Source organism: Trichosporon asahii (assembly GCF_000293215.1).
Source record: "Trichosporon asahii var. asahii CBS 2479 unplaced genomic scaffold scaffold00056, whole genome shotgun sequence".
NCBI classification, from domain to species: Eukaryota; Fungi; Basidiomycota; class Tremellomycetes; order Trichosporonales; family Trichosporonaceae; genus Trichosporon; species Trichosporon asahii.
In genome coordinates, this window is record NW_014040868.1 from 702319 (window position 1) to 727344 (window position 25026).

At 59.3% G+C, this 25026-nt stretch overlaps 5 protein-coding genes across 5 annotated transcripts; 2 read left to right on the plus strand and 3 right to left on the minus strand.

Annotated features, from left to right (window-relative positions):
- Positions 1-2916: 2916 nt before the first annotated feature.
- Positions 2917-4059, minus strand: A1Q1_03548 (uncharacterized protein; the record flags this gene model as incomplete). The annotated part of the gene is made up of 3 exons (XM_014323346.1): positions 2917-3362; positions 3421-3664; positions 3772-4059. 3 exons carry the CDS (start codon positions 4057-4059, stop codon positions 2917-2919), a joined length of 978 nt encoding a protein of 325 aa, XP_014178821.1.
- A 1791-nt stretch (positions 4060-5850) lies between these two features.
- A1Q1_03549 (uncharacterized protein) lies at positions 5851-7029 on the minus strand (the record flags this gene model as incomplete). The annotated part of the gene is made up of 3 exons (XM_014323347.1): positions 5851-6016; positions 6375-6451; positions 6829-7029. The coding sequence occupies 3 exons, from the start codon at positions 7027-7029 to the stop codon at positions 5851-5853; spliced, it is 444 nt and encodes a 147-aa protein (XP_014178822.1).
- Positions 7030-7911: 882 nt separating this feature from the next.
- A1Q1_03550 (uncharacterized protein) lies at positions 7912-11778 on the plus strand (the record flags this gene model as incomplete). Its single annotated transcript, XM_014323348.1, has 1 exon — positions 7912-11778. One exon carries the CDS (start codon positions 7912-7914, stop codon positions 11776-11778), a length of 3867 nt encoding a protein of 1288 aa, XP_014178823.1.
- A 573-nt stretch (positions 11779-12351) lies between these two features.
- A1Q1_03551 (heat shock protein) lies at positions 12352-14305 on the minus strand (the record flags this gene model as incomplete). The annotated part of the gene is made up of 3 exons (XM_014323349.1): positions 12352-13801; positions 13910-14003; positions 14110-14305. The coding sequence occupies 3 exons, from the start codon at positions 14303-14305 to the stop codon at positions 12352-12354; spliced, it is 1740 nt and encodes a 579-aa protein (XP_014178824.1).
- Positions 14306-14819: 514 nt separating this feature from the next.
- On the plus strand, positions 14820-15925 carry A1Q1_03552 (uncharacterized protein; the record flags this gene model as incomplete). Its single annotated transcript, XM_014323350.1, has 4 exons — positions 14820-14822; positions 14870-14947; positions 15499-15684; positions 15782-15925. The coding sequence occupies 4 exons, from the start codon at positions 14820-14822 to the stop codon at positions 15923-15925; spliced, it is 411 nt and encodes a 136-aa protein (XP_014178825.1).
- Positions 15926-25026: the final 9101 nt, after the last annotated feature.

Sequence of the window (25026 nt, forward strand, 5' to 3'; positions counted from 1 at the left end):
GAAGATGGGCTGCGGCGGCGGGGAGGTCTGTGTGTCGAGAAAGAGTGCAAGGGAAGGACGGTGGGGTCGGAGATGTCGACAATGAGCAGTGAGAGTAGAGTGGTGAGAGTGTGTGATAGTGTAGCAATGAATGCAGTGCAGCGCTGTGGTGGCCGTGTGCCGTGTGCTGGGCGTGCGGCGTGCGGTGCGGTGCAGAGTGTACCTTGAGGCCGTACGGGGTACGGGGTACGGGTCGTCTGGTGTGTCGACTGGACCTGGGTGGACCTGGATTAGCACCGTTCCTGTCGACATGGTCTCAGCCAGCCTGCCCAGCTGGCGAGCAGCCATCCCAGAGCGGGGCTTTGTTGGACCCCCGGTCCCTTGCCATGCCCTGTCGCCCTGCAGTCTGGACGCGACCGTTGGTGTTCTTCTCCTTTGCTGTCTCCTTCGCTGTATCCTATTCACCCCCCGCCGGGTGTCGGAATCCTGATGCCTAACACCTGGTGGCCTGAAGCCATCCCACCACGCCAGCAACCAAGCAGTCCAGTCAGCTCAGGTTTGCGGTGCAGAGCCAGCCAGGCTTCAGCCTCTAGCCTCTGGCCCTCCACCTTCACCCTGCCGGATTAGCCCCTGAGGCTCCTGGCTCTGTCCTGGGACTCTCCTGAGGTGCTGTTTCCGCGATGATACAAGAGGGGCAACGGGGCTCGCGGGGGCTCGAACTAGCACAAAACGAGCACACCATTGCTCCAGTCCTCCCACTCCTCTCCGTCGTACACCCGCGAAAGCGATGCACCTTCCCTTCCCCGTCTGCTCCCAGCGAGCGGACCAGCGTCTTCCGCAGGACGTATCCGACGCGTGCATCTCTGACCGTCCAGTTCGCGGAGTTCGATGCCTCCCACCTCGTCCACACCACATGCATAGAAGTCTCGGTCATAAGAACATGTCGCTTCTAGGGAAGGCCCGGGAAGGCCGGATGTGTGAGCCCTCCTCTCCGGCTGGCTGGATGGCTGAGGCACACAAACAAAGCCAACGAAGCTTGCGTGCGTCTTCCTCCCTGCGCGCCAGCCCGCGCCAGCTGCACCGCTCTCATGAAGCCAGCGTGCAAGGCACACTCAAGCGCACATTGCAATTGTGCAATTCGCGCGCTGTTTAACCTCGGGAATTCCGTCCTATTCGCTGACTCCTGAACGACGTTTCGGACTGCACCCGTCTTCCTCTGGTCTGCACATGCGCTCAACCAGTCAGCAGTCAGCTGCAGTCAGCACCAAAGGGGAGTTGCAGGCGGTCTGGATCAATCCAGTCGGCAAGAGCTGTCATTTGCGGTCCGACATCCGCAGTTTGTCAGCAAGACTTGATCAGATTAGATGTTGACCTTGCCTGGGAACATGGATGCCGAGGTCAGCGCAACACACGGACGCCGTCACGCACATGAACATGACAGGGAACGAGCTCATCTTCGGCCTCCACTTCAGCTTCATGGACATTTAGCAGTAGCGCATGGCAAACAGTATGCAGATATGCAGTCATGCGAGCGAGGAAGGTATAAGGTACGCCCGCGATTCTCGCCAGGCTGAAGCGCAGGCCGAGTCTGTGCGCCCGAGAGAAGCCCGATGAGGCCGATACGACGTGAGCTTGTCCAGGCGCCCAGATGCCAGATGGCGCAACGGATAACGCCCAGCCTCAAAGCTTCGCACGATCGTCACTTGCCTTCGCTCTTCTCACCAGCTCACCACTCGACTGCCCACCTCAACACTGCGAGAACGGCGCTCACCACCGACGCTCACGAACGGCACAACATCCCCAAAGCCAGCGGCCAGCGGCGATCTCCGAGCTGACCAACCCACCGACGCTATCGACGCCCAGACCCGGGCTGTTCGCTTCCCTCTGTACTCGACAGCCGGCGCCGATCGTGGGGCGGCGCCGGACTGGTTCCAGCACTCCTGTCCGCTCACTACGGCTCGGCGCTGCTCCACCACCCCTTCCGAGCTAGGCATCTCTCCGCCGGCGTCGACGCTGTTGCCCAATCTCGACGTCGTCTGCGCCTCGGGCCCGTCCACCTACCATCAGTCTGCGCAGATCCGGTAGCATAAGCTCGTCAGCCTAGCCTTCCTTGGCCATTAACTCCAGCCCTGTCCCGTACTTCGGTCCTCAAGCCGCCAGCGACGATGCGCCTCCCACCCGAACTCCTCGCGCTCGTGATCGCCCACATCCCCGCTCGGCAGAAACGCACCCTCGCCGCACTCATGTCCGTCAGCAGCGCCTGCTACGCGCTAGCGGGGAAGAAGCTGTACGCCGAGCTGCGGGTGAGCAGCGGTAATCTGGCGGGCGTGCTTAGGGGGCTGGATCGGGGGGCTTGTGATTGCGCGGCTGTCACGCCGCCGTCGTCACCCGTGCGGGGGCGGTGTCCGGTGACGCCGACGGCATCGCAGACACTATCGAGTGGGCCAGGAGAAACCGCAAAGGACGCAGACGGCCCGGAGACGAGTGCAAGGTGCGGATGCCCCTGCGCTCCCCACGACACTGGGCCCACGAATGGTCCCCCGAAACGCAGATATCCCAACCCAGCCAGCGACGAGCGGAAACGCGCCCTACTCGCTTTCACGCGATATCTTACCGTCGAGTCTGTGCCGGACTGTCGGTGCTGGTCCCCGCCTACCACTGTTCGTACGCCTGGCGTGCTTGGCGGTCCGATTGGCGGTCCCATCGGCGCTGCTGCCGCGACGGCGTGCCCGCTGAACAAGACGCTGCTCCCGAATGTGCGCGTTGTGAGAGTCATGGCGTGCGTGCCGCAGCATGCTGTTGTTGCTTTTGAACGGAGGCGGCGCTAGGTTATGGAGTTGTCACCGTTTATCAGAGTTGTCCATTGTCCGCGTGTGTACATATTATGCATTTTGTATCTACTATCGCTGCTGAACTCAGCCTGCTCGTGGCACTCGCTCAGAGCCAGAGGAACGCAACAGGCGTCCTGACACTAGCATGCGCGACCTTCTCCCACTTCTCCCCCGTGGCATAGATCTCAACGAGACCGTTGCACTGCCCGCCGACAGCTGCGTACTTGCCACAAGGGCTGACGGACAGGCCGCGAATGCAGCATGCGTTGGTGCGGATCCAGCTCGGCTGCTGCAGCTCACCCTTGGCGCCGAGGGGGATGACGGCGATGGCGTCGCCGCGGTCCTTGATTGGCTTGTGCAGCATGAGCCTGTTGCTCGCAAGGAGGGCTCCGTTGTGGAAAAGGAGCTCGGCGCCGAGCATCTCCCTTGCGTGGTGCGAATGCTTCTCAACGCAAGGCGGGATGTACGATACCGCGTTCACGGGCAACAACATTTTGTCCCCGCCGCTCGAGGGCTTAGGCACAGGCGTCGAGTACACATTGCCGTCCAGCTCTCCGAGGACGTAGAGCACGTCGTCTGTTGTCAGCTGGGAAGGTTACAGCGAGCTTACTGTGCACTACGGCGTGTCGCGGGCCGCTTCCAGGGGTGAGCGTCACGGCATCCTTGATTTCGCCGTCCTCCAGGATCCACACCTTGTCGCTGCCAAGATCGCAGACGAAGATACGGCCGTCGTGCTCCAAGGCGTGGTGAGCGTGCGACGAGTTCTGTCGCTCCGGGTTCGGCGCTTCCTTACCCTGGTAAGCATAGGGAAGAGGGACAAGCTTGTCGTTCCAGAATACGCTGCCGCCAACGTACTGCGGTCAGTTTACTCCCACCCAGTCAACACAACTGTAAGCCGCAGGGGACAAATGAATAAGTTTGAATGGAGGAAGACAGCCGAGGAAGGCCAAAAGTAACTTACGTTCGAAACAACAACGTCGCCCTTGCTGGTAACGAGGACGTGAGCAGGACCGCCGCCCGTCTCCTTCGCGCTCGTCTCCTTCACAGCATCACCGTTCAGCTCAATCCGGGTGACGAGTCCCTTCTCATCCTCCGAGATGCTGTACAGTCCGCCCTTCCCTTCGGCGATCCAGGAAGGGTTTGGGCTGACGTCGCTTTCCTTGATGACTTTGAGCGATTTGGCAGCCGGGTTGAACTCGAGAGTGCTGATTGTATCGCCGTATACGCCGACAAGGATCTTGTAGGACATCTTGGATGTGTGAGTGGGTCTGTCAGTGAAGGTGAGGGATGGGTGAATGGCGAAGAAGACGTTGCGAAGGTCAGCGAACACGTTCCGAGTGACTAGCTGATATGACGTAAGGTGAAGCGCCGAACAGACCGAGCTCTGAAAGTGCCCGAGAATGTTCCGAGCTACCGTGCCAGGGCGCTTGGTGGGCGCTGGAATTGGGCCGGCAGTGCTGACTTTGCGATGAATGTGGAGTTGTGATCAGAGCATCTGTGCGGGAGACTAAGTGATGTCAAGACAGAAGAGGCCTTGTGTGTGGGACCTGTGATGGATTGGGGCCGTCAAAGGCTGACGTTGACCAAAAGCATCCGCTGCCTACGACCACTTCGCTTCCGATGCAACTCCATCACAACGTTCCAATTTTCCTCGCGAAAGCAGTGCTGACTCCAAACTTATGCAAACAGGTGACTAGACGCGTCGCGACGCTAGGGGCCGGGCCGCAGGGGTTGGGACCTGATCCGGCCTCTCCCCTCCCCATTGTCGTCCAGTGCAGGAAGAAAGCGCAGCATCCGGCGTGCGTGGTAGGGTTGCAGGGCTGACCGGGCCGGCGCTCCTGGCGTGTCAGCTTTGGCTTCCGGCTCCTGCTGTAGGGCATGCCACAGACGCCGGTCCGCGGTTGCCGTTGATCCAGATGCCGCCGGCGACACGAACGAGCCCGGACAAGCGAGCGCTGTGATTCGCGCACAGGCTGCACTGGGGTGAGACGTCCTGGCTTCCTTTGGGTTCTTCACACAGCTTTCGGAACCCTGCACTCGGGGACAGTTCTGATCATGAAGGGAGGGGCATCGAAGCAGGACACTTGTCAATGGCCAAGGAGAGGACGGCCTCCTCAATCTGGCATCGTCTCCTTCGATACGACCTGCAGAGGAGGTGGGGCCTGCGGTGAAGAGACCGATGGTCAAGCACGATGTACGGCATGGTTCAGCCGTATTCTGCGCGACCGCGAGTGGAGAATTGAACAAGTGTCTGACTGGCGTGCAGCAATGCTCATGAACCCACAGTCTGCAGATCGGATGAATTGCCGGAAGTTTAGTTCGCACCACCGAGGTCGCTTGCCGCTGGCCGGCAAGGATGGAGTGTACCTGCGCATCATCGAGCGATGGAGAGATGCGATATATCGAGACATGTGGTCCACATGCTGCCACGCCATGCCATGCCGCTGTTTACCATGTTGACCTGTGCGGCTGGCATGATTGGCGCTGGGCAGCGCGGGCTGCTGTGCATTGCTGCTCCGGAGTGCTCGGCTCCGGTCCCGCTGGCTCATCGCTTATAGAGCCCGACCAGCATGAGCGGAATGCTACCTAGCGCAGGGTCTGGCTGTGGACATGTTGGTGCGCAGAGCTATCGAGTGCACCTGAAGGCAGCAGAACCGGTTCTAGCGCGAGCAAGGTGCACAATGCGGACGCGTTGACAGGGGATGATGAGATCGAGAGCTTATACCTCGCTCATGGCAACGTCAAGACATGTGCAGCTCATCAGGCTTCGCTGGGCGTCGATGAATACGACAGAGTTTGACGAACTGAGATCGGAGAACATGGCAGAGACGTGATGATGCCGTTGCAGATTATGCACTAGTCTAGCCGGAACAATGATGCTCGTATGACTGATCATGTCATATCGACAGCCTGCACATGGTGGATTTGTTGATGCGGCTACCCAGCATCGGTAACTTATCCACATGGGCGTCTCTGCCGGAGATGGTATACGCGGTGGGAGCCTATTAAGCGCAACACCATTACAGCAGAGGAGAGGTGGCTAAGCGTCAGGCACGTATGTCCAGGTCAGGTACGCACTCCTGCAGCTGCTGCCGTATTCGGCCATACCAGCTTTTACGGTGCCTAACGTGTCAAGCCTTATCCACTTGAGCTTGTTCCGTAGTGCGGCAGCGTCATCCCGACCGTGTCCAGTCGTGAGAGCGACGCTATCAGTGAGAGAGCGGGCACCAAGGGCAGAGGACTGTGCGTGCGTGCCATAGGGCGAGGTGCGGTGGAATGAGAGACAGAAGCCGCAGATCGGATCGACGAATGAGGAAGATCTGCATGCCCGGCCCGCCCGGACTGCTTCAGCCTCAGCCTGGCACGAACAATAGCGCAACCATGCCCACAGCGCAGGATGGGTGTCCGGGTGAGCCGCACTTACGCAGGGCGCGGGATGGTGGAGGTGTGTGAGCGCAGGAGAGCTAGGAGATCAGGAGAGAGGACGAGGCGCCGGCCGAAGAATCAAAGTTTGGATGGCTCGGCTCGGCTCGGCGGCGGCTGCAAGCAGCGAGTTGCGCCTACAGGTCAGAGTCCCAGTGGCCAAGATGAGTGGATGAGTGGGGTCGGAATCGAAGGGTGAGAGAGTGGGAGGGTGACTCCTAAGGTGCCAGAGTCTGAACTCTGCGGGATGTGCGCCTGCACGCCAACGCCAGGTGGCTGCTGCCCGCTGCGCCGCTGCACACAGCCCGCTGTTCACTGGGAGCCGAGCCAAGCGGCCATCAATCCAGCACGGCGTCGACTCTATTCTTGCCCCGCTCATCCAGCTCAGCCGTTCATCCACTACTGCCGTCGTTTGCAGCCGTGTGTGCCTCCCAGCAAGGCCAACATTCTCGTATCCCAGCATCCTGTCCTCGTCACGCAGCACCCGACCCGCGCCGACCCGCACTCCACTTGCATCATCCATCATTCGAAATATCCATCCTCTGAACATCCATCCATTCGCCATTACACTACTACTCTGTTCCGCCCTACCCACTGAATCTCGCTCCAGCTTTTCTCCGCTCAAGCATTCGGCTGTCCGTCGGCCTGCCTCGTCCACCTGATCCGCCTGGTCGCTGTCCTCCTGACCCGCCTGCCTGTCTGGCTGGTTGGCGATAGGTCCATCGTCGGGATCTACATCGACGCCATCGCGAACCTGTCGTCCAACCACACGCGCGAACAGCCTTTTCGACCCCATCGTCCCTGTGATCCCAGGGCAACTTGAGCAGCCTGACCAGCCTGGCTCGACGCGAGCACCGTACCGCACCGCCAGGCCGCCGACGCTCACGCTTTCTGGCCCACACTGTCCATCCTCCGGCCTCGAATACATTCAGTCCCTCGTCCCTCACCCCTACGCCTCCGCGCCTCCACACCAGGTTCAGCACCCAGGTCCTACAACTGGACCCTCGACCCTCATCACTTTTCAAAAGCGTATTCACTTATCGCCTGGCTCCATCGCCCTCCATCCTCCATTGCCCACTCCAGGTACTCGCTGCTCCAGATCCTCCCGCGGAGCCTGCATCGCCTGCATCCAACCACAGCCCGCTCCGCCAGCACGCCGCACGCGCCGCACCACCCCGCAGCCCTCGCCAGCTCGCAGCCGCCTGGTACCGCCTGAGCCGCTGAGCCGCCTGAGCCAAGCACTGTGACATCGATCCCAGTCGGTCCCAGTCGGTCACCCACTCTCATTGGCCTCCCTGTGCCTTCTCACATACCTTCTCCATCAACCAACTCCCTTACCACCCACATCCACATTTCCAGTCGACTTTTTCGCGCAACACAACGTCAGCCAACATACACGCCCAATGATCGCAGGCACGCCCAGTGCATAGTCGCCAAGTCTTCCGCTGAAAAGGGCATCCGGTCTCTCGTTACCAGAACCTCTCAGCAATCGTAGACTTTGCACTAGCGGCCACCATCGACTTGCAAGCCTCCGAGCATTCAATTGTCTGGGAGCCCAAAGGTCGACTACGTCCGTTAGGCTACATCGATCGTTCCCCTCCTCACTCCTTCGCCCACCTCAACCCAACCAGACGGTCCGCGCGGTGTGGCCGGCGGCGAGAGCCATCACTCGCTCATGATGACTGTCGCTCACCCGCCTGCACCTGACGACCATCCCGCGGCCTACTGCCCGGATCAGTCTTCGCCCACAACACCGGCGCAGCAGTACCAGATGCAACATCAGCGACGGTTGCATGGCGCGGAGACACCACCAGGGGCTGCCGAGGCTGTTGCTGGTGCGCTTAGCCCCCCGTCCGCAAAGGATGCTGGGTTGGATCCACTAGCCATATCTCCGAAAGGGCAGGCTCCGATCTCTGGCGCGGGCTTACCGTCTGAGCGCCAGAGCCCGCAACTCGACGAGGCGCAACCGATGGAACAAACAACAGGAATGCCGGGCAGCTTTCCGGACGACCAAGAGTATGTCTTACATAGGCTTGTCAGCTGCCTGCTTGACGCTGACCCCAACAGCAACTCGTTCCCGGGACCTTCCTCTGCCCCTGCTGTTCCTTCTGTCATTTCCGTCACTCATCCTCCCCACTTCATCCACACGCACCATCCTCGCCGCGGGTCACTCACCCCGCTCGGGCTCAATGTCATTTCGCCTGTCCCACCTCAGCAGGTTCAGCAGTCCCTGGAGGCTGCGTCTGTGAGCTCGTCGCCAATGCGCAATGTGGGTTTCCTCCCTCAAGGATACTCGATGGGTTGCGACCCGGCCAGCCCACTTTCCTCACGACGTGATTCTGTTGCAACAGTAGCAACCACCGCCAGTGCTTCTTCAAACCTGACTGCCACCCGCCCGCAAACGTCCTCCAACTTGAGCACGTCCCGCCGACGATCTTCTCTCACCCCCTCCATCTCGAGCCTCGCGCCCCCCGGAAGTGCAGGTTTTAACCCCAACGCCCGACGTCCTTCGTTGACACCGTCTGTTTCAACACTTGCCGCGCCTTCGCCAAGCCGCGCAACTGCCATGGGCAAGTCGACTCGTACGGATGGTCAAGCTTCATCACGTACAGCCGACGTGCTCCCCCACCAGCGGAGGAGCAGCCTGGCGGGCACCAATCCCTCAGAGGTTCGACGGGGCAGTTTGCCGCAACTGGCGTACAGCGGTTGGGGCGGACCACCGCGTAGCGGATCTCGATCCTCTGTCAATCGCGGCAGCATTGACAACACGGCCCAGATCGACGAGAGTTACAGATTCGGCTCTGGGCCCCCCATGACATCGAGGGACGACACAGCCCTTGGATCTTTACAACGCATCGCTACTTTGACATCGGCCAACAAGCGGACAATGACGGCCTTCGAAGCGGCGGAGGCGCAAGAAGCTGAAAGACAGAGAAGAGCCTTTTTCGCGGCGACTTACGGCGAGGACTCGCGTCGAGCACGGGCACGCCTGAGTCTTGGAGGCCCGTCCACGGCGGGTCCTTCCTCACCCTCAAGCACGCGGCGAACAAGTCTTCTCGTATGGGAACGCGTTCGCAACAAGTCCAGCGATACCATCCCATCCTACGACGACCTCCTCGTTGGTGCGCGACGTCCCAGCTTGCCGGTCAGCATTCCCCCACGGTCGCCAACAGCGGACGACATCCAAAGTTACGATGACCAGAACATCTGGAACGACCCAGACAGCATTGACCCCAATGCCCCGCCGACTCGCCCGTTGCCGCCCTTGCTACCTTTGTCCGACCCTGTCCCACGCTTGCTGCACTCGACACTGGCCCTTCACCGTGCCAACCACCTGCTGAGCTCGCGCAACGTCGAACCTGAACCCCTCCCCTCTCCACTCCCTCCGTCCCTGCATCCGCCCGCACCAGTCGACTTATCAGAATTCGATATCGACTTCATTCTCGCCGGCTCCCGAAGCCAACTTGGAGACAGCGCATCCAGCAGCAGCAAGCGACCAAGTCTTGGTTCATCTGACGAGCACTATTCATCAAAGCCGCCGCTAGAGGAAGAGGATTCGTTTGCCAAATTCGTCGGCGCTTTCGACGACGAGTACGGAGACCGCCGTGGAGATTGGACTTTCCGCTCGGTTCGCTCTCGTCAACCTCTCAGAGGCCGAAACAGTGACGTCTTCCCAGTTGACGAACCCCCTGAGGATCAGTATGTGCGCCCTCGCGCCGAATGGCAGTCACACAAGGGTGGCAAGTTCCAGATGCTGCCGAACGGAGATGTCGTATCCGTCGAGTCGGGCACAGTGTGGTCGGTCAAGCGCACCAACACACGGGAATACGAAATTCAACACGGTTCGCCAGAGGTCCCTGTCCAGCGTCCAGACCCAGGGGTTGTCGTGCCTCCGAATGCGCCTCAGCCACTGGTCATGTCGCAGTACGCTGGATATACTCTCACGAGCAAGCTGGTGCACGCCGAGAGCGGGGGTGTCAAGCTTCCGCTATCGGTTCAAAATGAGCTGAAGGCCCGCAGCAGTCGTGCCCGTCGCTTGACTCGAGCTGCGGCTCGCAGGCGGCAAAGCACAGGAGCGGACGGAGTGCTTAACGGGCATGACTTTACGACTGAGCCCGAGCGTACCTCAAGGCTAAACTCGACTGATTCGACTGCGACTGCGATCGCAGAGCCGCCATTATCGCCTCGCAGTGCTCTGCACAGCTCTACGTCGTCTTCGTCACGCCCTCCCTTGGCTGTTACATCTTCGTCCAACGAGGACACGAAGGGCAAGGGTCGATTCCTCGGCAAGCGAACGGATTCGGACGATGACAAGCACAAGAAGTCCGGGCTCGGCGGGGTGTTCAAGCGGGGACTTTTCAAGGCCTCCAACCTCCTCGATGAGCGCAAGGAGCGCAGTAATAGCAGCAGCCATGCTAAGCCGGTCCTTTCGATCAGCTCGAACTCAAACAACGGCGGGAAGATCCAGTCGCAGCCTATGCGGCAGTCTCCATCAGACCGTAGCGACGCGGCGTCCGCCTCCGCCGACTCGAGCTTCTCAAATCTTGGCGACACGACTGACGACGGCGAAATGTGGGGCGACGATCAGCTGTTTGGCTCTCTCGGACTTGGAATCGAAGACGAGCAGAACGGCGGTTTGCCGTGGAAGGAGGGCAAGGCGTGGGGCGGAGTGCCTGATGAAGCTCTCGCCATGGTTATACCCATCGAGACGGATAAGGGCGAATCGCCGTCGAAGATTCGGCCGCGCCCAAACTCTCAGCAGCTCTTCATTAACCCATTCTTCGTCGATGGCCCGAAGCAGGTCCTACTCGTCTGGTTCACGCCCTTTGGCCAAGGTGATGTTGCTAACACCAACCATCACGGTTCTTCGCAAACGCTGTTCAAGATTCCGGAGCAGCCGCACCACGAACAGGCGGAAGGACCGCAGACGCCGCTGGGACGCCTACCCAAGCTCCTCCGCCCGCGGGGCTCGCACCGTGACTCGCAGCACCGTGGCGGCCTTCACGATGTCAAGCACATCCCCCTCCCGCCTCCGACGTCACCGCCAGTGGAATCGTCTTCCGGCCCCTACCAGATCAGCCAGAGCAAGGAGAGCCACAACCTGCAGCCTCTCCCCTTCAAGGGTTTCCGTGTTGTCGCCAAGGTCGCCGACGCCGAGGACCTGCGTTCAGAGCCCGAAGTCCCCGTGATTGCGCTGGAGCAGTGGACCGAGCAGGTGCGCACCGGCAAGCCGGTCGGCGCGCAGACGCCTCCGCTGGAAGGCATGCCTCGCGTCAGCAACGCCGAAGGCAGCCGGTCTCCCTCGTTGGCCGAAGGTGGCATCAAGCAGGGACGCGAGTTCCCGACGATCATTGCCTTCTGTCATAACCAGAATAACGGTGTGGAGTTTGTCCTCGAAGGCCTTGACCGTCTCGGCCTCTGCAAGGGAGAATCGGCGTGGGGACCGACGGGCTACGAGGAGTGGCGCGGAACAGGCCTCAGCGAGAATGGCCGCCGCCTGCTCGACCTCGTCTGGGCTGGATGCTCGGCTGTCATGGGCCTGTGAGGCTCGGTCGTCAGTCGCAGCATCGAGCAGTAATCATAGAGTGTGCAGTTGAAAGAACAGTAGCAGCAAGCGATTCCGCTAAACCATGTAACAACCTTATAGTTAGTCGAGTGTCTTTCCCGAGTTATTATACAATTGTCTACCTATCTACAGCACGCACAGCACAAGACTCAATGTGGCCTGGACACAGCATAGGGAGACAAACCACACGTCTTGATTCGGAGCTCTCTCATCTTGCATTAGTTTTTTCTTTACGGTACCTCAACACAGCATGCAATTCTGCAACCTTGTATCGACTGCGTTAGTGTGCGAGAGCCGAGGAGCATGTGCGACCAGCGTAGTTTGCAAGAGTAGTGTTTCATCACCAACAAAGATGAGTAATGCCTACAAAAGATTTGTCCCTTGTCGCCTGTAGAGGAGAGCGGGGTTGTTGCTTCTTTCCAAACGCGACGCGACGACGTACGACCGATATATGCCAAATGTGTTTTTTTCTTATGATAGTGTTACAATAGGATGCGCTATCCTACGTATAACTCTCCTATTTTTCTTTTTGCATTGCTGTAAGGGGTTTCCTTACATCATGCCGGGCATGCCCATGCCGCCCATGCCGCCCATGCCGGGCATGGCGGGGGCGCTCTTGTCCTCGGCGTCGACGACGCAGGCCTCAGAGGTGGTGAGGAGCGAGGCGACACCCGAGGCGTCAGAGAGGGCGGTGCGGACGACCTTGAGCGGGTCGAGGATACCGGCCTTGATCATGTCGCGGTACTGCGAGGTGGCGGCGTCGTAGCCCCAGTTGAACTTGTCGGCCGAGACGAACTCGTCCGAGAGGAGGCGGCCGACGACGACCGAGCCCTCCTCGCCGGCGTTGTCGACGATGGTGCGGACGGGGCGGCGGATGGCGTTGCGGATGATGCTGACACCGAGCTTCTGGTCAAAGTTGTCGACCTCGATCGAGTCGAGCTGAGCCGAAGCCTTCAGGAGAGCGGTACCACCGCCGGGGACGATGCCCTCGGCGACGGCGGCGCGGGTGGCGTTGAGGGCGTCGTCGTAGCGGTCCTTCTTCTCACCGACCTCGACCTCGGAGTGGCCACCGACCTTGATGACGGCGACACCACCGCCGAGCTTGGCGAGGCGCTCCTGGAGCTTGGAGCGGTCGTAGTCCGACGTCGTGGGGTCGGCAATGACGCCACGGATCTGCTCGCAGCGGCCAGTGATGTTGCTCTTGTCACCCTCGCCGTTGAGGAGGATGGTGTCGTCCTTGGTGACGGTGGCCGAGCCGGTCGAGCCGAGCTGGTCGGGGGTGGCCTTGTCGAGCTTGACGTCGAGCTCGTCGGTGAAGACAGTTCCGCCAGTGAGGATGGCAATGTCGCCGAGGATCGACTTGCGGTTGTCACCGAAGCCGGGGGCCTTGACGGCGCAGACCTGGAGCTGGCCACGGAGCTTGTTCAGGATGATGGCAGCGAGAGCCTCACCGTCAACGTCCTCGGCAATGATGAGGAGGGGGCGGCGAGCCTGGGCGGCAATCTCGAGCGAGGGGATGATGTCCTGAAGAGCAGAGATCTTCTTCTCCGAGAGGAGAACGAGCGGGTGGTCGAGCTCGGCACGCTGGTTCTTGGCGTCGGTGATCATGTAGGGCGAGATGAAGCCGCGGTCGAAGCGCATGCCCTCGGTGATCTCAATCTCGTCCTCAATGGTACGGCCCTCCTTGACGGTGATGACACCCTCCTTGCCGACCTTCTCCATGGCCTGGGCAATGATGTTGCCGACGTGCTTGTCGCCGTTGGCAGAGATGGTGGCGACCTGGGCAATCTCCTCAGAGGTCGTGATGTCACGCTTGTTGGCCTCGAGAACCGACAGGACCTTGTCGACGGCCTTCTGGGCACCGCGGCGGAGGTCCATAGGGTTGCAGCCGGCGGCAACGTTCTTCACACCCTCAGAGTAGATCGCACGGGCGAGGACAGTCGCCGTCGTCGTTCCGTCACCGGCAGTGTCGTTGGTCTTCGAGGCAACGTCCTGGACAAGACTTGACATCATTAGTACGCGAATTTTATCCGGCGCGAGCAAAGAAAGTTCGCGAGTGACGGAGGTGGGAAAAAAAAAGTTCCACAACTCTCGCTCACGATCTACTCACCGAGCACCGAGGTTCTCAACGGGGTCCTTGAGAGTGATGGCCTTGGCGACCGAGACACCGTCCTTGGTGATCTTGGGTCCACCGAACGACTGGCCTGCGAGTCGTCAGCGGCAAACTCCTTTTCCGACGGTTCCGGGGTGGAGAAAAAAGTGGCTGGCCACCGATCCGAGCTGCGCTCCGTCCTTGCAACAGATACCTACCGATGATAACAGTGCGGCCCTTGGGGCCGAGAGTGGCCTGGACAGCCTTGGCGAGGGTGTCAACACCCTTCAGCATGCCCTGGCGGGCGTCGTTGCCAAAGATAACATCCTTGGAACCAAGGTAGCGGCGAGCGGCGGGCTGCGAGTTGAGCAGGCGCGCGGGACGGGGGAGCGCAGCGCGAGAGCGAGCAAGCATTGTGGTGATGTGGGGAATGCTTTTTGCAGGTGTGTAAGGAAGAGAGAAAGAAGGAAAAGACCAAGTTATGTAGCCTGGTTTAGAACGAGGGTGATTCCTTGGGTTCTGACTGGATGGAGAGGGATCAAGGAGAGCGGTTCTTGGATCCTTCGGCAAAAAGCACAGGCTTAGGCGGTGGGTGACGCTGTGTGGGCCAGCCCCGTCAGTCAGCCTGGATCTGCGTCTCTGCTACCAGCGCCTGCCCGCATGCATACGACCGCCGCCTCGTGCCGCAAAGGAACGGATCACGGCGGAACTTGACTTTTCCAGCCAACCGTGGAAAAGTTCTGGAAAAAGTCAGCACTTTCACGACCCCTCCACCATCATCCCGTGATCCGATTGGTCCCGCCGCGAGCTCACCCACTGCCTGCAACCGCGTGCCCTACGCCTGGTCATAGCCGAGACGGATCTGGACCGCACGCCAACAAGAAGCAAAAAGTTCTGGTTTACGTCTTCCTCATCGACATCACTCACAATGGTCAGTCGCCAACTCACAACAGCAAGCGCATGACACTAACAGTGCAGGCCGCCACCTTCAAGAACATCAAGAGCCTCCAGCCCCTCTTCGACCGCGTTCTCGTCCAGCGCTTCAAGCCTGAGACCGTGAGTGACGGAAATGCCCGAGTGCTACGATTCTGGAGAGACGGAGGTGCAACAGGCCACACGGCTGTGGAAAGGCGCCAGAGGGCGCTCATTCGAACTCTGCCAACCGAGGATCAGTGAACGGGCATGGATCAGAACACGCGCGGTAACCCGCCTCTCGCCAGCAAACCTCTGCAGAGATTCGTTCTACTGCGGACGTTGACCAAGCTCCTGTTTTGCATGGTGCCCCCGCTTCAGTTTCCTCTGCAGATTGAGCTGTCCTAACGCGCCTCTGGAAGTGTTTGGACACGATATCCGACGGAAGGCGGAGAAGGCCGAAAAGCCAAGGCGCAGTGTTGGCCGAGACTAATTTTTGCGCTTACTTGTCGGGAGTGTTGTCCTCCGACGAGTAAGCGTCGGAGCATACGTGACGAGAACGTTCGAGCTCGGCGCGTCCTCTGCAGCGACGCACAGCGTCGCCGACGTCGTTTCCGACTTGTCGGAGCCTGCCCTGTCCCCGGAATCGTTCCCCTCGGGCCTTCGTTCATCAGTTCCTGTTAGCTAATGTCTAGAAAACCGCTTCGGGCATCTTCCTTCCTTCGTCTGCCGCCTCTACCCCTCTTCCCGAGGCTACCGTCATCGCTGTCGGCCCCGGTGCCCCCGGCAAGGACGGCAAGGTCGTTCCCACCTCCGTCCAGGCTGGTGACCGTGTTCTCCTTCCTGGCTGGGGCGGATCCAGCATCAAGGTTGGCGAGGAGGTGAGTTACCAATCCTGTTTCTCTCGTTTCCTGCTGTGAGCGCTCGTGCCTATGTGCTTGTGCTCGTGCTCGAGCAATCCCGGCTGCTTCGTCTAAGTTTCCACTCGGCTATCAGTTTAACCTGACCATGATCCGTTCGGAGAAACTTGATTGGCTGGTGGACATCCCTCATCTCTATTTTTCCGCTTGGCCCTACCAGTCCATCGCGAAGCGAGCTTTGTCTCGAGTAGACGAGCTCTGAGTTGCCCTCGTCGTGGCGTTAAGGATAGGTGGGGCGGATAGGTTTGCGTCCGGTAGGGCAGTGGAGGTTGCTTTCCTCCAAGCAACAATGGAGGTTGCTTGGTCGGAGGTTACTTGGTCGTCCCAACACTGAAAGCGAGGGCTTCCACAGCGCTAGCCATTGAGGCATTATTTCCTCGTCTTGGTTCTGCCATTGTCTTTCGGGCGCCGGACACCTGGATCTAGCGTGGTTTTCTTCATTGTCCCAGCACATTCTGAGGCAGTTGGAGACCAACAAGCAGTTCGATCACCATTCCCTCGGAGTGAAAGTTCTATACGGCCCCTTTTCTGCTCTCACTGTGACAGCAATGGGCAGACTTTGTGGTAACGCTGTTCCACATTTGGGGTCTTGTGAAGCCATTGCCGGCGGGAAGGGACTCCATTCCAGCGGAACGTGCACAGCGAATGGCCCAGCTGTATGGGGATCTCCGTCGCTAACGGCGTTTGCTTTCGCGTCGGTGCTATCAGCCGCGAGGTAGAGCTATTCATTGCTCTGAAGATTGAAGTGGACCCATTCACGCGGGACATGGCTACCGAGCATGAGTTCGGGACCGCACGGCTGCCACGGCTGTTGAGTGACAACGCAGAGTCAGCGTTACCTCTTCGAACTATCATTGTTCCGCCTAACGCCTCAAAGACGTCGGAGAACGAGGCATGGAAGCGCGGAATGGGATAATCCGATGTAGCACGCGGTACCCAGATCTTGTTACGGCCTCCTTGGAGTCCGGTTAGCGCCGGAGTATCCATCAAGTGCCGGCGCCAAAGCGGTCGGGGTGAACACGGGTCGATCTTAGGCCGTTCCAACGGAAGGCCGTTGAAGGCATTGGCGCGGCTTGGCGCTGCTAGCCCGTTCGAGGTCATGCAAGCGCACAAGACAACGCGGAGCTATGACGAGCCGGAGTCAGCACAAGATCACAGCAGACACAGAGGGATGACGAGGATTTCACACCGTACATCCGAGTGACGCAGGCTGACGTGATACAGGAGTACCAGCTCTTCAAGGACGCTGAGATCCTTGCCAAGATCAACGAGTAAATGGGTTATTGGAGAAGCATATGCATAGCAATCATTTGTCAGTCGTGTGCACGTTCGTGAAACAACTGTGAGTCATGTTGAGTCAGAAGCCGTAGGGAGATCCGTCAGTGTGGCCAGGTCAGTGGGACAGTTGAACGTAAATCACTCAAAACTAAAATCACTCACTCACGTCGTCTGCCTCTCTCCATTGACGGTCAGCGGAATGTATCTAACGAGAACTGCCTAAAGTCTGGCTCACCATACCTTGCGGACAACTCTAAACTCTGTGCGGGCGATCTGGGACACCGTCAAACGTCTAGCGCCCTCTGGTATCCGTTGACGTGATCCAAACCGGCGCCCGGAATGCCACTAACACAAGATCTTCCCGGATGATCCAACTCTGTGGCGCCTCGTGATCTTCTGATGCAGTTGAGACAACCGCCTCGAAGCCAGCCGCGGCAGTCAACCGCTTTACATGCCGACGGTCATCGCAGCAAGACCGCTCGACGTCTCGCTATGCTTCCCGAAGCGTCGCCGGTCTCGCCTATGTCGCCAGCGGCGGCGGAGGTGCGGCGCTGCGCAGCGGAGCAGCAGCACTTGGGGGTGCACCCCATGTTCTAAAGTTCTACCGAACAAACGAAAGGAGGAAGCAAACGACATACGACAGCGACGATGACGATCCGCCGACATTTCGGCCTCGCTGCTCGTGCGCCGATGTCCTTGTCGCCGTATGTCGGTGGGTTCTTCGGATTCTGTCAGTGGGTTTTGCGCAGTCGCGTACCCGAGAGTTTCGTGGGTAGAGAAGCAGTCATGGCAACAGGGTCAGAAGGTGACTAGCGGGTGATGTGCAGGGCATCGATCACCAGATGCATCAGATGCAAAAGGTCGCCGGTGTGGCCTCCTTTTGCCTCCGATGTGTGGCCGGCGCACCGGAGGGCTGGTGGAGTCGCCGTGCGCCGCTTGTGTGCCGAGCGCCGGTCACCGGTGTTTTGGCCGGCACCACTGCTGCGGACGGGCTGCACATCAGGTGTACGTCAAGGATGACGGACGATGACGGGGCCATGACGGATTGTGAGGGACGGGAGGAGTGGGACCTGCAGAAGCGGCACTCGCCGACCCGGGCAGCAGACCCGTTGGAAGTCATTCACGCGCGCCGTCGGATTCGTTTGGGACACCTCGGCCCTCTGTGAATGGTCGGAGATATTCATCGCTCCTGTTTTTATCAATTGATGAACATTTTTCGAGGTCGACCCGCGCTTTCGATCTCAGTTCAGCCGTTTCTTCATTGTCACTGCGCCGCCATGCCGAAGGGATGCATTGAGCAAAGGGCTCCTTCTATTCTTCTTTGCGCCGCACACGGCACAAGGCCCTCTATCTGCTGCCTGCGGCGTGGACACAATGAATGGGCCAGGTGACATTGACACAGCGCCGCTCCCACCCCGTCCACTTTGTCTTACTGCTGACAATGGCGTGCCGATGTGCGTACCAGATCGGCACACTGGAGCACGCTCCAGCATGTGCAGGGGCTGAATGGGCCAAAAGCGGCATGCCGAGCTCTAGTGCGATTCAGTGCCGATCTTCCGTCGCCCCAAGACCGTGCGATGGTCATGTGGACCTTGCTCGCTTCCATGTAAGACAATTGGAGCTGATGGAGCAGTTGATTCCCAAACATTATCCAGCACCGGGGCCGGCGATGCCGATGCCGTTGTCGTGCTGTAGCAGCTGAAGACGTAACACAAAACAGTACCAGGCGAGGTGGGGAATGTGGGCCGGCTCGGTCTCCTTTCGAGCGATCGACGAGCACGTCGGTAAGTCAGTAACGTTGCTCGGTTGTTATCATGGTGAGGTCATGGATAACGAATGAGAGCAAACGACCACAGTGGGGCCGCGCGTCTCACGGGGGGTCGGGGTTTTCGGAGGAACGTCAACCGGCCGGTTATCAGTGCCAGCAGCTCGCGTATTGATCACGGGGGGTCGGGGCTCGCGGGACGAGTTCCTTCAAGGTCTATCTGACAGTGCTGTCTGCAGGGTGATCGCTGTGAACCCGACGCGGGTGAACCAAGATGCAAAGGGTATAGCCCATTGACGGCTGCCACAGACGAGACATGACACCTGACGTTCATTGGAATACAAGGATCAATGAAAGCACTCCCGCCACTAGTCCGAAAGCCCCGGCTACCCCGCCCCCACTTCATCTTCCAGATCCCAGCCTCGGCACACGCATACCCTAGCGTCGGGCTAAAGGATCAACTTATCTGGCTCCTTTCTTCAGGTGACCCGAAAGTGACAGGGAGTGCCCGATGCCGCTCCGTGGGAGACGTAGTGTGCTTCTAGCAACCCTTGTGATCGCGGAGCGCGGCGCGGAGACGGACACTTTGGTGCGATGCGGAGGCTCCAGACTCAACGTAGACTACTCCACCGAGCTCACGTAGCCGCACCCGCAGGCTAAGGAGGTCAGAGAGAGCATTGAGGCGAATAAACATTATCAAACCCCGATTCATCCCGCCACTTACGACCTGAGGTTGACCTGAGGCTACATTCTCTGGGTCGACGCTCCCTGTGGTCGATCGACTAGTTCATCTGGTGTCCTAGCTCAGCACTGGAGAACGGTAAATCGCAGACCCAAGAAGCTAGGTGTTTATGCCGACACAAGATTCAGCCGGAATGGGGTTGACGTCAAAGGTCACAAGGCCAGCGCCGGTTCCGGGGCCGCTCTGCTAGCCTAAGAGTGTGGGCTCTGCAGCCAAATCGCTCACCAGCCTGACTGCGCGAAAGTGCCGCAACCCAAGTGTTCCCAGCTTGTCGATCGTCTGCGTTCAGGGCCTGTTGCAGTCTGCGACAGGCAGACTCAGCTTCGGTTTAGGGAGGTCGTTCGCTTCTTGAGGATAGGGTCAGGCAAGTTGACAAGCCCCACTTGACAAACACCTCAGCCTCATCATGATGCCATGAGAAGAGAGCGAGAAGCAAGCAGAGAACATGCAGCGAAGAACACGGCGGTGTCGCGATTGGGCGGTCCTGCCCTTGACCCTAAGCTTCTGTGAAGCCGAAGAAAGACACTGTTTGAGGGGGCTAGAACGCTTGTTGCAGGGTATTCAGGACTCGGAAGGTTGTGTCAGTGCATGTGCTACTGCGCTCTCGTCGGGTGGGCTGAGCGGGAAGGACCAAAGTGAGACGTTCCGTAATGGATCCGCCTGAGGAAGCCGCTCTACGCGCCGCGATTGGGCTCGATAGGCTAGCTCGGTCGTGACAATTGTTCAAACTTCAGCGCGAGGCCTGAAGCTATTCACGGTCTCAGTATACCCATTGAGACGATCGATTCGGGGGTGTTCTGTTCATGTCGGCCCGCCCAAACCGCAGGAATGGCTGTGGCACTGGTGACCGGATCGCGCCTTGGGATCCAGTGGCATCTGTATGTGCGTCTCGCATGTAGCGGCCGCAGCGGTGACTAATGCAGGGGAAGGCAGAGATAGCGCACGAAATCAGCATTGGCTTGCGCCGCTCTAGTGTTGTGTCGAAATGCCAACAGCTAACGGAGTACTGAAATAGGCACTGTATTCAACAAAGTTCAGACCCATCGTATCGGAGGCTGGCAGTTTCGGAGAGAGCGTTTCCGTTTAACCTTATGGGGCACTGAGAGCCAGAGGCACCCGCCAAAGTTCAGATCAAGCGACAGCGGACAGCCTGCAGGAGCCTGCGCGGCCCGTCTGCGATTGAGACTGACTTTCTGAGACTGAGACCGAAAAGTTGTCTGATTGCTCCACTCACTGCAATGGCTGCAAATCCAGCAAAGCCCGTCATTATGTCGTGACTCCCTTCAGTCCCGGTCTTGCGATACCGGAATGCGAAGGATCCCTCAACCTCCCAGCGTGCCGGCGTCGGCACGCTTCGGCCCTCATCGGCTTGTGGTGCAAAATACCCCAGATACGGCGAACGATGACGAACCCAGGCCTGTTGAGCGACGACTTAATTTGTCAAAGAATTGAATTTGGGTGCGGGCGTGCGTGTGGTAGGTCCCAGTGATGAATTGATCATGCCGTCTTCTGTCGCCAACTCCAACTGGCGAGCTCACCGTTCCGAGTTCTGTTCGTCTTGCCGAAACCCATGCCGAATCTCCCCCACTGATCCAGCCCGCCAAGGCCCAGTCGGAGAAATGGGAGGCAATCTAGAAGAGAAGCGGACACACAGAGTCGGTGCTGGCTCAGAGCTCTCCCATAATCGCAATAAACCATGAATTGACCCACTGGAGACCCTTAACCGTCAATTTCGCTGGAGATGATCATGGGCGCCTCTCTGCGCGCTCTGTGACGATGCGCCGCCCGCAGCGAAATAGCTACACGGGTCGTGATCGATTCTCGAACACACAAGTCGCGCAAATGACTGTCCCGCAGCCACATAGCCACTCTCACAGCCCGAAGGTAGGGTGGACCGTCGTGGGGTCTGGCCGGAGATGTCTCCGCCGCGCCACGCGATAATCAATCCCTACCCGGTCAGCTCGCCCTAGATACCCTGTCACCGAATTGGTTTGATTCCACTCGTTCGGTCTGCAAGCTCATCGCTCGGACTTCAGACCATCCCATGCTCCCAATCGGGTTCGGCTGATCATGGTTGATCATGGCGTGACTACCCGCTCAAGCTACCGGAAGAGTGGGTCTCGCCATCCAAGCATCGCTCGCATGACGCGCCGTTCTTCTGCGCCGGGCGGCGGCTGCCCAGATTGGGTCAGTGGGTCCAAATAGGACTATCGGCCCCAACGACGGGAGCTGCAGGGGCGGCCTGAAGTCGCCAACGTCGGTGTCGAACGACCGCTCCGGCTGCCGACCCACTGCTCCGTCAGACGACCACTCTCCCCTCCGCTGCCGTCATCCTATTCAGCAAAGTGATCAGCTGGACTATTCCGTTGCGCCGGAGCTGTCGGCCCCATCGGCTCCAGTGATTCGAATCAGATACGACACCCGGGCAGTTCGTCAAAGCACATTGGACGGGCGCGGAGAGGGCTGACGGACCGGGCAGCACACCGCTGCTTGCTGACACTAATGCACCTCAGTGATGCAAGGGTGTGTCCCCACTCCGTCGTCCATGCATACCTTGCAAGCCCGCGACAGATCCATGCCGGCGATAGCAGACGTCAGCGCAGGCGGCGTTCGCCACTTCACCGAGAGAAGACTCAAGAGCCACCTTACGAGCGCCGTGCCGAGCGAGAGTGACCAGCACTCGGTCTCCATGTCTTGTTTTCGCAGGGTAGAATTCCTTCCATCGCGACGTCGGCAGAGCTTCCGGGCTCGAAGTCTGTTTCCATTGCGTAAGTCGATCATCGCAGATTCGATCGTTCATGCATAGTCCCGCGTCCCTCAGAATGCCAGGATATCACAGGATCCAGGTGGTGATAGAGTCCCGCTATGTCCGGACGAATAGAGCGACCAGCCTTACGTGCCCGTCGGCGAACTTGGGTCTGGGACGCATAGTTCTGGGAACGGTGGCGTCGAGCCAGAGAGCGCGAGGATGCATAGCTCGTGCGCTTGCGGACATTCAAAGGCAGTCGAGGCAGGCCCCACCCGCCGCTCCGGAAACTGTATTCCATATTCTCCGTGAGCATCCCTGCCGAGTAGTGGGTCTTTGCGACTGCGCCGTCTTTCAGCACAACCAACATCGTCGCCGGGCGCAGCGATGACAGGCAAGCAGCAGCCTTCTCAGGTCGGTGCATCTCTTTTCCTCCGAGTTGCCTGTCGTGAGCTGTGTCTTCCGTCACATGGAGGAGCCAGATAGCCGGTCAGCCTAGGAAGTGGGATAAACTTCAGGGATGTTCAGATCAGGCTGAGTTTGTTGTCCCTCGAGGATTATCCAGCGTTCGAGGTAGCAAGCAAACGAGGCTCTGGACGTCGGGGAGACTTCTGCAGAGCTACGCCGCAGGCTATGCGGCGACTGGTGGACCAAGGAAGGCAGAAGACGAGGTGTATGTTGATCGAGAATTCGGGCCAGACGAAGTCGATGCCGGCATTTGTGAGTAAGGCCCATGCATCTTTCCTCATCGTTTCGCCTGTATCGGTGCGTCTGGGTTCTCCCGCGGCTAAAGGGAGCTCTACCGACATCCTGGAGATCCTGGAGGCCCAGTCCCGTTGGAAGTCTGTGCAATGCGCCGCCTTGCAGGATGCAGGAGGCAGGGTATGTAGGTGTGCGCACGTCCTCGACGTACGACGCTGAAGTCGTCTGCCTGATGCCGTAGAGCGTGACTCTCGGCGGTCGAGAGGCCTGGAGCCGCGAGAACGGAGGATGCATCTGACATGACGGTTGAGGACCGAGATCCAGTTGGCAGGGCCGGGGCGGCGCGGCCCTGGTTCTCGCGCGCTCCTGATGTCAGAGGATGAGACCAATGTCTTAGACTGCGGGTGAACGCGATTGGTGTAACTCTGTTTTCGCGCCCTCTGCATCGCTGCTGACGTTTGACACGCTGTCGCCGTTCCTCGTTCCTGCGCATCGCGCTAGTGCTTGCTCATGCCCTATTCTCCAGGAGTTGTCTGTGCCTTTCAAGCGGCGCTAGCAAAGCTAATCCACCTTAAGGCCTCTGCACCCTTGGGTTAAGGCTGTTTAGGCCACTGGACGGGTCTTTCACACAGGGTGCTGGGCCCACTCTGACCCGGAGGAATCATCTTTAGGTTGCCAGGAATCACCTTCCCAGCTCCACCGCCCAGAGCACTTCCAGTTCAGATGCTGACCGAAGCTTCCGGCCAGCTTCCGTGCACTCCTCCTGAGTACAGTCAACCAGTGCTGCATGACGACACGTTGTTATCGCAAAGGGTATGCCGGCATGTCTGTCTTCCAGTTTGCACTTCCGAGTCATTGACCCTGCATGTGAGCCCAGACAGCCGGCCCTGCGCTCATGTTCGAGCTACCCGCTGCTGCACGTCCAACGGTCGCAATCCTTTCCTATACCTCGGCGTCTGCTAGTTAGTAGCCTGACGCGATCACCTGTCAGACAAACGGAGAATGTTCCATGCATTGCCAGCCTCGGGCCTGTCACCTCTGCAACGCATGGGGGCAAGGGGAAGGGAGCGCGATGGACTGCGCCTGAAGGCTGAGGCGAAAGGGGGTGGTGGCGCCGCAATCGTCTGCGCCTCTGACGTCTGGAGGCTATCCACGCCGAGCTGGCAAATTGCTTTGGGTAGTATCGAGGACCACTATTCGACATTTCACAAGGACTGATCTGGAAATCTGGCAGTTGGGAGGTGTGGGAGGCAGCTCAGTGGATCTGGTAAACGGCGTCCCTGACGCAGAATGACAGGGTTTCCTCTCTGATGAATGTCGATTCCTGGATTGCTCGTCCAGAGGCATCCTCAGACGCCCACAAGGGAACGCAGAGCTCAGAGGGTGCGCAGGCAGCGCATTCAATGTAATCAGCCAGTATTGGGCAGTCCTGGGAAGGCGGGGGCAAGCCTCACGCTCATTTCCGGTACTTCCAGACCAATCGTTGGCTGTGTCGCGGCATGCTGGGTATTGCCTCGAGCTCTTGGGACGTGCTCGCTGATTCGTGAGAACGAGATGAGGAGGCTGCAAGCCTCCAAAACGCATTCATGATGGCCGTGTAGGCGTTCTTCACCGTGCCTCATCTCTGTCGAGAACCATGTGGCGCACTTGCGGATGGGGGATTCGCATCATGAGGAAGGTGAGCCGTTGGGTCACAGCTGCTGGCGCATGTACGCTTTACCTCGTCGTATAGGCTCGCCAGTGCAAGACCTGAGGACTGAATTGATTCCTGCATGGCCGATGGCCTAGTGTCCTTCTTACACCCCCTGGCCCGCTGGGCTATCCCACTTGGTCTTCGTACTCTCCTCGTGTCAATAGCCACTCGCCTTAGAGCGGTGAAGGGACGCAGGAAGGAGAATCTTCCAGGCGAGGCGTGGGCAGCGTTGTTGTTCGGCACCATTCATGGCCCACTGCTGGCGAAGGGAGCGACGCCGCAGATTGCAGAGAGACGGGGGTGGTCACCCAGGGTGGCACAGCAGGTAGTGGGCCGGGAGGTTCCAGTGTGTCGGTTGTTTTGCCGGGCAACGGGGG